General features: G+C 36.6%; 1 protein-coding gene across 1 annotated transcript in view; it reads right to left on the bottom strand.

Annotated features, from left to right (window-relative positions):
- The window catches only part of LOC140159282 (phosphatidylinositol 3-kinase catalytic subunit type 3-like), a 42780-nt gene extending 31413 nt beyond the window's left edge, over positions 1-11367 (bottom strand). Inside the window, exons 1-3 of the mRNA XM_072182698.1 lie at positions 11249-11367; positions 667-855; positions 212-269 (exon numbers count right to left, since the gene is read on the bottom strand). Coding sequence (XP_072038799.1) covers positions 212-269; positions 667-855; positions 11249-11328 — 327 coding nt within the window. The 5' untranslated portion in view covers positions 11329-11367. The remainder of the gene's footprint in view (positions 1-211; positions 270-666; positions 856-11248) is intronic.
- Positions 11368-12514: the final 1147 nt, after the last annotated feature.

The raw sequence follows: 12514 nt of genomic DNA, 5'->3' as shown, positions 1-12514 counted from the left end.
TTGAAAAGAGCGGTACCGTATTGTATTCAATCTATGTTTGCAGACATACACAGGTGATTAGTGCAATCTGCTTGCAATTGTAGTGCAGGGCGATCTATTCAAAAATTGTATTCATCTATTGCTATGGTAATTAATCCGATTATTACGTCACTTCTACGACGAATTGGTGGCAAACATGTACACAGATACACACACGCTTAATTACAATTACCTTTGTATTCTTGGGTAAGTCACTGTATTTGACTGGTAATGTCAACCACTCATTCCAGCTGCAATAGAAAAAACAAATAAAAAGGATGAAAACTTGAGGCAGTTCTAAGGTTCTATGGTAAAGTTAATTTTTTATTACTTGACTTGTGGTCTAAGCTGTGCACAGAGCGTACACCATTACATGGTAGCCCAATGAAAGCGAGGGCGCCTTACACACTTCACACATTTCTGATTGCTGTAGATCTATAGCCTGTCTCTTCTCAATATGAGAGTAACATCATTTTGGATTTTGCAGTAGAAGTTTTGAATCGCGCACGCTGACCTAATCCCAAGGGGCGTAAACACATGTGTTGAAGGGCAATTTACACGCTGATTTGAATCTGCCACTGCAACATGGTGTTACTCTCCACTTGAGACAAGACACACTATAGGTCTATGATGGTGCCAAATACTCACTTCCATCTTGTGCTAAATGACTTGTAAGACGTTCTTGTAGGCAATGCCAGAGGTTTTCCATCAGCAAATAGGTGGCAGGACACATACAGATCGGAACATTTATCTTCAAGTAGACCAGAAAAACGCAGCTGTGGGTCTTCTATCAGTGACTTGTAGCTGAGACGCTCTCGCTTACCTTCCAAGGTTCCACTGATGACAAAAAGAGAAAAGTAAATAGTTGAAAATGCAACAAATCATATACCAGGGTTGGGACTTCAGCCTTCCAAGCTGCTGACTAGGCAAAAAAAAAAATGAAGGAAGAGCCCATGAAAAAAAAAAAAAAAGGATCGACCTACCGACCCTCCAAATTTTTGTCTTGGAAGGGCAACCAAACATTTTTTTTTTTCGGCCTTAGTTAGTACCAAACAGTCATGACTAGCTGACTAATTATTACTATTTAGTCCAGAGGTCAAAATTGGGAGTTATTTTATGCTCAAAATTTATATCAACTCATGGATCTTGATAGACGGACAGATTAATCCAACTGCAAGCAAATTGATTGAAAAGTCTATCCTTACATGTAATGCAGGCCACCGATAACCGACAATGGATTGAGGTTAGAATGTGGAGCTATCTCAAAATATGTCAGAATCAATGAAGCATGACACCATGCAGCGTTTGAATTAAATTTTAAAAAGTGGTTGTCCATCGGACAATCAGGTAACAGTTTTTGGTTGTCCGCCAAACTTTGTCCATGATTTTCCAAACTTCTTTTCATCTTCTCCTGAAATCTTCGGACATACATTGTAAGACGGGCAGAAAATTTAATTTGAATTATTTTCACAGTTTAGCTGAAATGAGCTGCTATAGGAAGTATTAGAAAGGAAGGAAAGGAGCCTCACACACTGAGCAAGGCCCAATAAATGTGCTGAAAGCCAAATTGGTCACTTATCGCTCACTGTTCAAAATGTGACATCTACACCAACTACAGTCCCCGAAATGGTCTACTTTTTAGCCGACCTCAATTCCGAAACATTTAGTGATCTAGTTAAAAATGTGATCCTCAACCCATTGGTTACCTTTGGACGAATTTGTAGAAGTCTCTGTGTCTGAAATTCCCCGGTACAAACATCGAAAATGTCACATTCCTCAGTCCCGGTGATGAATATCCGCATCGCTGTTTAGCCAGCAGCCATTCATAAAGGAATATGCATATCTCTGACCCCTGTAGGGTCAAGCATGTGGCGTTAATTCCAACCAATCTGATCCACCGATTGTGACCACATGGTTTGTTTCATGAATATATAATAAGCAGCTTGATACTGATGTCATATCTGAGGTGACCAAGAGGCAGGAGCTACTAATTTGGTCAACTGAACTCGACTTGCGTTCTTTTGGTTGACATAAATCGAACAAATTTTTCAATAATGGGTAATATTAGGATTTCAATTTTTTATAAAATGAAGTTACTTGCAGTTTTGAGGAATGACAAAGTTGTTTTTGGAAACTTAGATGTTTGTTTCAATTGATGATGTAGGATCGCAAGGTGAGTGAATTCGTGAAGAGATTTCCTTGTTTGAGTGATTGTAGGATACAGGACGTAGGCTAAAATAGTACTTTGACCTGCTCTGACGTCTCAATTCACACAGAATTATTCGTACCTGCTTACCAGACATAGGAGCCTCAGACCTTCGTACGGAGAAGGCCAGTGGAAATCGTAGTAGTGACGGAGGTGTGAGTACTTTCACTCTTTTCTTTTTCCTTTCTTTATTTCTTTTTTCTCTTTTCTTTTTCCTTCCTTTCTTTTTTTTTCTTTCTTTCTCTCTCTCTCTTTTGTCATCATCTTTCTTTTCTTTTCTCATTCTTTACTTTCTTCCTTTATTTTCATCAGTCTCTCTTCCTCTTTCTTTGCATTTCATTTAATATCTAGAGTTTGTCTGCGACCCCTTACGCTCACACTGCTTTAATTTGCGTGTCGCGCCATTTCCAGTACACACCTTTTAATATTGCGTTTCTCATTTTTGTTTACCACGCTCGCAGACATTCTCTATTTTCTCACTTTGATAAAGTACTTTTGTACGAAAATGATCAGAATAAAACTTTCTCTTTTTCATTCTTTTCTTTCATCCTTTATTTTCATCAGTCTCTCTTCCTCTTTCTTTGCATTTCATTTAATATCTAGAGTTTGTCTGCGACCGCTTATGCTCACGCTGCTTTAATTTGCGTGTTGCGCCATTTCCAGTACGCACCTTTTAACATAGACTATAGTCATCGCGTTTCTCATTTCTGCGGGAGTGTTTACCACTAGTACGAGGAACCCATACCGTAGTAGCTCTGCACAACGGTATGGGATGAAGTGTATACAAAAAGCTAGTGCAACGTTGCACTAAAAAATACAAGGCTCCTGTAGCTAAAATAGTTGCATGTTTGTCATAATATTAATTACACAGCTTCTTGTACTTCTTGTCTAAACTCTTATGCTTGTAATTGTAATTAATACCCCATTATTTATCCAGAATAAATAAAAATTCATTAACACATGATCCACATCGGCGCACCAAAACTGAGATGGCACTTCAGTGCAAACTTAGATAGGGCAGCACCAATACGAAAATGTCATACCGATAAATGATGTGTCTGTTTTGCCCGTTATTAAAGTTTGTGTTGCGAACTAGTTTACCACGCTGGCAGACATTCTCTATTTTCTCACTTTGATAAAGTACTTTTGTACGAAACGCAGTGTCCGATTTACAATTTTTTCCTACCTGCACTGGTGCATGTAGCCCAAAATTTCTACATGCACAGCAAAAAGTGTGCATGCACCAAAATTAAAGCAAACATAAAATCACATTGAATCACAATCATTGTCAGTTAAGCTTGTAATAATATTTCCGGCTCCCCTGTCAGTGTCATTTTTGTGCCGATCACTCGCCCCTTCACTCGCCGATTTCTCAGCCAAAACACTGGATGCTGTGGCTTCATCTGTTCTAGAACTAGTCGCCGATGAGGTGCACGATTTCCAGAATGATGCAAGTGTTTTTTGAGCTATTTCCTTTTTTGCTGGACATTATTATGATTATTTTCCGTACGTAGACAAATATTTCCCACGGTTTAAATTCCGGTTCTTTTTTTTTCAATGAAATGAAAATGACACTCTTCTACATGTGCGAGAGTATCGGGAATTGGTGGCATATGATGTCACATTACGCTAGCCCCTCTAAGGGAAGTCATAGTCTTGGACCAGACTGTATGTGGCTATTGCGAATGTTCGTTAGGATGGACGAGTATCAGACCGAACTGGCTGTAGAAGACTAGGGAAGTCAATGAAAAAAGTGACAGTTCTCACGTGATAGGGGTATCGGGAATTGTCAATTGTGCGATTTGTGCCAGCCCTTCTAATGAAGTCAGAAGATGTTGCGCTAAAAATAGATTGGGTTTTTCCCAATCGGACTGACTGCTTGCTTACTTTTGTATATTGGCCTTGTCATATCGCTAGCGCTAAAATCGTACATGCACGTGTGCAGGCAGGTAGTGAAAAGCTGCATGCACAGAGGGAAAGTTACATGCACTGGTGCAGGTATGAAGGTGGTAAATCGAACACTGACGAAACATCGAATCGTTGAACACCACCAAATTGTTCAATCTACTTTTTATGTACGATGAAATGTATCATGAATGTATTAGTATGAGGAACCCATACCGTATAGGGCAGCACCAATACGAAAATGTCATACCGATAAATGATGTGTCTGTTTTGCCCGTTATTTAAGTTTGTGTTGCGAACTAATGAATGTATCATGTTCATGATGTTTGTGGGAATACTGGACACTTCATCCCCTGGACACTTCATCCCCTGGACATTTCATCCCCTCGTGTTAAAACGCTTCTTTGAGCATGACAGTCATGACAGTGACTCAAGAATGCATATGAATATAATAATTGTTTAGAATCTTGAACTTAGAAGGAACTAATATAAGGAAATTAATAATCTTATTTATCCAATGTATGCACCGTGTTCTGTATGAGCTATCACCAGCTGATCACACATATAATAATCGATCAATGTTGAATGGCAGCAGGGCTTATAGACTAATAGTTAATAATAGTTTATACATTCAATGAATTTACCTAAATTGAACAGTGCATACGCGCATATCTTTTGTTATTACTGTGAGTATTGTTATCATTATATTACTATTAATATTATTAGGCATATTATTATTATCATCATTATTATTATTATTTACTGTGGGTATTCTCTTTTTTCCTGTTATTTATGTATTTATTATGTATTGTTTGTTTGTTTGTTTATTTATTTATTTATTTATTTATTTATTTATTTATTTATTTATTTATTTATTTATTTATTTATTTATTTATTTATTTATTTATTTATTTATTTATTTAGTTAGTTAGTTAGTTAGTTAGTTAGTTAGTTAGTTAGTTAGTTAGTTAGTTAGTTAGTTAGTTAGTTAGTTAGTTAGTTAGTTAGTTAGTTAGTTAGTTAGTTAGTTGTTAGTTAGTTAGTTAGTTAGTTAGTTAGTTGGTTAGTTTCGTTGGTTGCTCGTTAGTTCGTTCGCTTAGTTAGTTAGTTAGTTAGTTAGTTAGTTAGTTAGTTAGTTAGTTAGTTGGTTAGTTAGTTAGTTAGTTCGTTCGTTCGTTCGTTCGTTCGTTCGTTCGTTCGTTCGTTAGTTAGTTAGTTAGTTAGTTAGTTAGTTAGTTAGTTAGTTAGTTAGTTAGTTAGTTAGTTAGTTAGTTAGTTAGTTAGTTAGTTAGTTAGTTAGTTAGTTAGTTAGTTTAGTTTAGTTAGTTTATTATTATTTACTTAAAGTTGTTCATCTAACAAAATTAGTACATTTTTAATACTATTTATCTGTTTATTGTATATTGATAAATATGTTAATTGCATATGGTATGGAAGGATCATGGCAATATTGTTGTATTGTCCACTTGATGAGGTGATTAGCGCAATGTCATGTTAAACAATAGGAACAATAGCCGAATGGTTACAGGAAGTTGAATTCATTCAATCATTGACTGGTGTATTATAAAATCAATGGAATCTACATAACTATATAATCATTCGGGAATCTGTAATATAACCACTGATAAGGTGCGATTAAAAGGTTCTAAAGCGCGCTTCAGACTCCGTATTGTACGTACAATATTGTATGTACAATACTTTTCGTGACGTCAAAAAGTATTACACGTGCAATAAATAGTATGTACCGGGAAAATATATATTTTGCTACAATCATAGGTTGCTTAATTGATACGGAGTTGCCAAATTTCTAAGAGTTCTAAATTTAGTGAGTGCACGGAATGATGAACATCTTTTAATGTCTTCTTGTATTCAACCATGGTAGGTATCATAATACCTACCATGATTCAACTGTACTTGAATTATTATATAATCAATGGGCACCTTTTTAAAGTTAATAATACGTCAGTATTAATACTTATATTAATAATATTAAAATTGTAATAATAATATAAATGGCACATTCAGATCTTATTTATTTATTTATAGATTTATCTATTTAGGCCTATTTATTTATTTATTTATTTATTTATTTATTTATTTATTTATTTATTGATAACTGAGTGATTAATTGATTTAGAGATTCATTTATACTGATATTTAGTCATATATTGATTTAGAAAGTTTAAAAGTATTATTTGCAGGCCTTTGTATTTATTCTGGTTCTGAATTTGTAACACCTTTTTACATATTGATATCGTTGAGGCATGTTATGATAGGCCTACTTATGATCATCACAATACATCCATAAACGTGTTAATGCAGTAACCGTAGCGTTAGGGGCACGGAAGCCCACCCCCCCCCTTGATCTGAAATATTAGAAAATCCCATAGGAAAACTGCGAAAACGGCTTGTGCCCCTCCCCTCATCAGAACCGGATGCAACGCCTTCTATACTTTTTCATTCATTAATTATAGGCGTATTAATAGTAATGCGTTGAGTTTTAAAAAAGTAATATCCGCCTTTTTTTCTTTCTTTTTGAAATGACATAGGCCTACGGTACTTGTTACAAAAACAAATCAGCATGGAAAACATTTTTTTTCGTCAGAGGCAGATATTTGGCTTTTTCAGTGTTATTATTTTACTAAATAGACGCTCTTTTAAAATCATTTTTAAATGGCTATTTATTTTTCAACCTTATTGTTTGTATTTGTAATGTTCACACAATCTGAACATGTGCTTGTAGGACATCGATTTTGAATTAAACATGTTAATTGTGATATTTTAATTCCCTAGAACACCACAGTTAAGCGTCCAAAATTGTAAGTGGGTTTTCTTTTATTTAACCTCATTATTTCGCTAAAATTACTAGAAAACCCTCCTAAGAGTTGTTGTTACTAATAAACATTTCATAATTTTGGGCAAAGGATAGCCAAATAGTTGACCGAAATCGTATATTTGCACCAATATTTGACTGAAATCGTATATTAACATTACCGCCCCTTCGTGGCTTTATTGCAAGCCAAAATGTGAAACGAGATTACTTAAAATATATATTTCAGAGTTGAAAGAGTTTCATCCCTACAAATATATTTCTGAAATATGTCTCTCTGATTGGTTGATGGTCAAGAGGATTACGGCATCCTCAAAGCCTCTTGCTGTAATTCTCTAATCGATATCTATTATAGGACCGATCTTCTGAAATCCATACAACCGTGTCAAATGAAATAGTCTCGAATCATAATTTGTACACGATACAACGTTGATACGTCAGATTTCGGAATTTTATTAAAAATAGGCATAAATCACATTGAACAGGTTGAATGCTGGCAAAAGTAGATAAAATAACTATGGGTCGAATTTACATTAATCAGTGTCCTGGGGCCAGGATAACATTTAGGACTCCTTCAATTCTAAAACAATACTTCGCCAAATGTCCTTGCTTTCATTTTCTCATTTAATTTTTTTAATTTTAATTAATTTCTTTATCCACTGGCTCTCTGGTAAATCCGGTATTGCCAAATATTTCTTGTCCATTACCCGTGTTAATCTATTTATTTATTAAAATGAACCATCTATTAAATTCCTATAATACAATGTATAGGCCTAGTGTATTTGATAACAAATTTGTTTTTATTTTTGATTGGAATTTGGGTTCCATTACACGATTTCATAATAAGATATGTTTGGGCATGGCGGAATTAGTATATGATTAAAAATAGACATACTCTTAGGCCCCCTTTTTTAATGTTTGTAGGCCTACATTATTGATATCAATATTTATGTACAAAATGCAAAAGAATGTATATATATTTGATTGTTTTGTAAACATTAAATTTGATGTTTACTCATAATTATGTCTGGAAAGTCAGGGAAAAACTAAGGAGTATCGGTATTTAGTTTCCTGGGAAAGTGGATCAGATGAGCAGTGAGTAAAAACATTTGCCCTAAATCTTTATTTGATTTATATTATTTTATGAATTTATTAGGGCTACTGGTAAAGTGAAAAAAAAACCTTCAAACGCACTCTAGGATTTTTTCATCAGCAGCAGTAGAAATTTCTCTTGCATAGATTTTCTGGTGACCTCGCTTGGATTTAGCAAACACAGGGTTATAGCGCGTTATTTAATCTGATTCAACTCGTCGTGGCACGTATATTTATTGCACGTGTAATACTTTTTGACGTCACGAAAAGTATTGTACATACAATATTGTACGTACAATACGGAGTCTGAAGCTAGCCTAAAAGTAGTTAAGTACAAGGATAGTTATACTTGTAGGAGAATTAAATTAATACTAAACGGTAAAGACTAAGGAGCACTATACGCAAAATACTGGAATTCCATCAGTTCAACTGATAATAAATATCTGCATTATATTTTTTCTTTTTCTCCTGTTTTTGCCCATTTATTTTTCTTGCTTTCCTCCAAAGATCCCCTTCACCACCTCCAAAGATACAATTTTTTCTTGTTTTCACCCAAAAAGCCATTTTTTGCTCCCAAGACCACTTTGTGGGGACACTCTGCAATGTATATACTGTTATAAGATCGGCAACCAAGTTTTAGAATATGGCTCAAAAAACTGCAGAAAGAACTGATTTTGGGGGTTTTCCGCACATGCATGTCATTTTACTATTAGAGTGCCCACCTCCCCGGAAACTATATAAAGTTTGAACTACGTGATTCCCGACAGAGTTTACACTCTGCATCTGTATGGATTACAATCCATGGCCCCTAAAGACCGGGTTATAAAAAATCGCACGACCGCAAATATTTAAATTTGATTTCTCTAAATTAAATTTTCTAGATTAATTTTCTAAAAGTAAGACAAACTCAGTTTCACCCCATACAAACTTGCTCAAAAATATTAATCAACATAATTTGTCAGTCGAGTATACATGTAATTAGTCATATTTGTTCACCTGAAGATCGTGTGGTTACTTACTTATTTTGTTTATTTATAATTTATTTGTTTGTTTTTGTCCCCAAAAGACCCTACCATGCATAATCTGAGACGAAAATACCTAGTCTCAGACCATCATGACCATCTTATCTAGCTGTATCCCCATCATCACCATGCACTGCATAATAATATTCGTAAATGAATGAAAGAAAGAAACTTGAGAAAAAAAGGACTCTAGCGGGGAAGGACGCAAAGACTGAGCTTTTCACCAAAAGACCCTTAAATACCTTAGAGCTGTAACCCGTGCCCAAGGAACCCAGGAAACCTGGTTTCCTCATTTTTGACAAATGTTTCATTTTGAAAATACCTTGATCCGATTTGTGCATGATGATGGATGCATCATAATATTTCGGTCGTGCTTGTACTACGCCGTACTGGAAGTCAAATTGTCATTAACCAAGTTTTTTAAATTCATGATAAATTTATGTGAGACCTTATACTTTATGAACACCCTCCCGGTCCGTGGATAACGACTGGTAATGTAGTCTAAGCTATTTTATATTTTCACCCCCGTGCCCACCCCTTCGTAGGCCTTCATCATGCATTTTTGTAAAATTAAAAATTTAAATTTAAATTTAAATTTATAACGACTGGTAATGTAGACTAACCTATTTTCAGCCACTGCCCCACTCCCCAGAGCCATGGAACATGGAAATAGTAGATGCCCCGCTAGCACTTTTGTCGTCTTAAGCCACTTGTGAGAATTGATATGGGAATATTCTAAGGATAATCATGGGGATTAAGCCCTTATATCAGTTATCTCCCTGTGCGTGTATCAACTTTAATTTGTTTCCCATTGTCATATTTGGATGCACACTGACCACAGAATGTTTTCTTTTTATTTGAATTAGTTGTTTGGAGGTTTTGTTTTGAAGGACCATTGACTATGACAGAATATCCAATTTAACAATTTTGAAGTCGGCTTTTCAAAAATTGCCCAATATTTAATGGATTTCGGGGGTGAGATTTTTAAAGTAGCCAAAATGTCGCGAAATCGCGGGAGCACTTTGTATACTTTCTTGCTGATCAATATCAAAAATAGTATAGGCCTACCATTCCTTTCTATTCAATTTTCTTATAACCATGAGTTTTAAGTTCAGTCAACTTTCAATCAATCAACCCAGAACACCCTCCCGGGTCCGTGGATAACGACTGGTAATGTAGTCTTTAAAAGCTATTTTCATCGCCCCCGCCCGTGCCCACCCCTCCGTGCCAATGTATAAAGTCATGTAGTTAGTGATATTTTTAATTAACCCCAAAACAATCTCTTTCGTAGGCCTACATCATGCATTTTTGTAAAATTAGTTGATTTTCAAAAAAAAAAAAAAAATAGATAACGACTGGTAATGTAGACTAACCTATTTTCAGCCACTGCCCCACTCCCCAGAGCCTTGGAACGCCAAGCTGTTATGTTATTTTTAATAAACCCAAGTGAACCTACATGAAAAGAGAAACTTGGCCCCCGCTTGGCACTTTTTGTCGTCTTAAGCCACTTGTGAGAATTGATATGGGAATATTCTAAGGATAATCATGGGGATTAAGCCCTTATATCAGTTATCTCCCCTGCGTGTATTGACTTTAATTTGTTTCCCATTGTCATACTTGGATGCACACTGACCACAGAATGTGTTCTTTTTATTTGAATTAGTTGTTTGGAGGTTTTGTTTTTAAGGACCGTGTAGGGGGCCTACACGCACTGTTCAATAGGTAAATTCATTGCACTATTGCCATTCAACATCGATCGATTTTTATACGTGTGATCAGCTGGTGCTAGCTCATACAGAACACGGTGCATACATTGGATAAATAAGACTAATTTTAAATAAAGATTAATTTCCTTATATTATTTCCTTCTAAAGATCCTAAACAATTATTATATTCATGTGCAATCTTTTTACTGTCACGCTCAAATAACGCTACAATAGCGTTTTAACATGAGGGGATGAAATGTCCAGGGGATGAAATGTCCAGGGGATGAAATGTCCAGACCAGGGGATGAAAATGCGAGGGGATGAAATGTCCAGTTACCGTTTGTGGTTGCCGAATTCCGAAGACTCGATCTCGGAAGGAAACTTGGCTTGTTAATTGTGGTTTTCTCGTAATTAATACCAATCGAATATGCTAGAAAGTTTCAAAATATACATCTTGCCAATATCTTACACTTTTATTTGTACGTTGACATCGAGGTCACAGCTGTAAACATAATAAAACCGGTCAACTCCTCCGATTCCGTCAGCCATTTTTATCTACGATGATGTTGTTATTATGCACAAGGCCGACATCCTGAAGATACTGAAACTAAAAAAAAAAAAAATTAGGGACCGTTCACAAACACCAAGGGGTGGGGGTGGGCTGATACAATAAGAGGGGAGGGGGCCTGAAAAGTTTTGACCCTCTTAAGGGCTGCCCTGAAAAAATGACCACAAAATTGAGTTTTTATGCTTTTCTATGAGGTCGATCCATACTTTTCATGTCAAAAATTGGGTCCCTGTAATTTTTGAGGTCTCACAGGGGGGAGGCCGAAATTTTTTTGTGATGAATTTTTTTTTGCATCAGCCCCCCTAACAAGTGTTTGTGAACGGTCCCTTATTTTGGTGCAATTTCTGGTAGAATTTGGTATTCCCTGGATCGTCCAAGTTCGGGGGGCACTCGACTCAAGTTGGAAGGGACGGGGATATGATGAGGACACAGTCTGTTCGAAACTAGGGGTCCTTCGGAGAGAGCCTAGACTCCAAATAAGGAGGGTCTTTCAGCAGCGGCGGCGGCGGAACGATTTTGAAAGTGGCCGGGGGGGGCTTCGGTGATGTAAAATATAGTCCCTATAGAAATAAGAAAAGAAATAATCGCGTTGCACTTGCGCGACGTAGGGGGTGTCCCACGGACAACCAGGCATAGACATACCACCTAGACCTATTACTGCCCATCCTTTACCACAGCGGGAGGTGAAGCCCCGTATCCAAGGTGATATTGACGGATTGACGGGGTTACTAGGCGCGGAGAAATATCGCATACATGTTTGACGCGCTAGTTTGCGTGATTACTGCGCCGTTATCGCCGCGTCAAATGCAACATGTTCCATAGACGCGAATATGTCTGCTTGTTTGCGTCCGGGTATGCGTCCTTGTCAAATTCGTTGCTAAGCAGCATCGGCTTCACTACGCGAGTCAAAGTCATAGGTCTAGGTTCTCGTTTGTCTGGGCAACCAGGCATAGACATACCACCTATTACTGCCCATCCTTTACCACAGCGGGAGGTGAAGCCCCGTATCCAAGGTGATATTGACGGATTGACGGGGTTACTAGGGCCAAATTGGTCAAGCTGGGAGATTCCACGTTTGTTGATAGAAAGACAGCTTAGGCTAATAGAAATTGGCACTCCATTCGTGGTGGATAATAATAAAGTTTAAAACATGTAGGCCTATACTAA

The sequence above is a fragment of the Amphiura filiformis genome, chromosome 8 (genome assembly GCF_039555335.1).
Source record: "Amphiura filiformis chromosome 8, Afil_fr2py, whole genome shotgun sequence".
In the NCBI taxonomy this organism is placed as follows: Eukaryota; Metazoa; Echinodermata; class Ophiuroidea; order Amphilepidida; family Amphiuridae; genus Amphiura; species Amphiura filiformis.
This window is presented reverse-complemented; position numbering and strand designations above follow the sequence as displayed.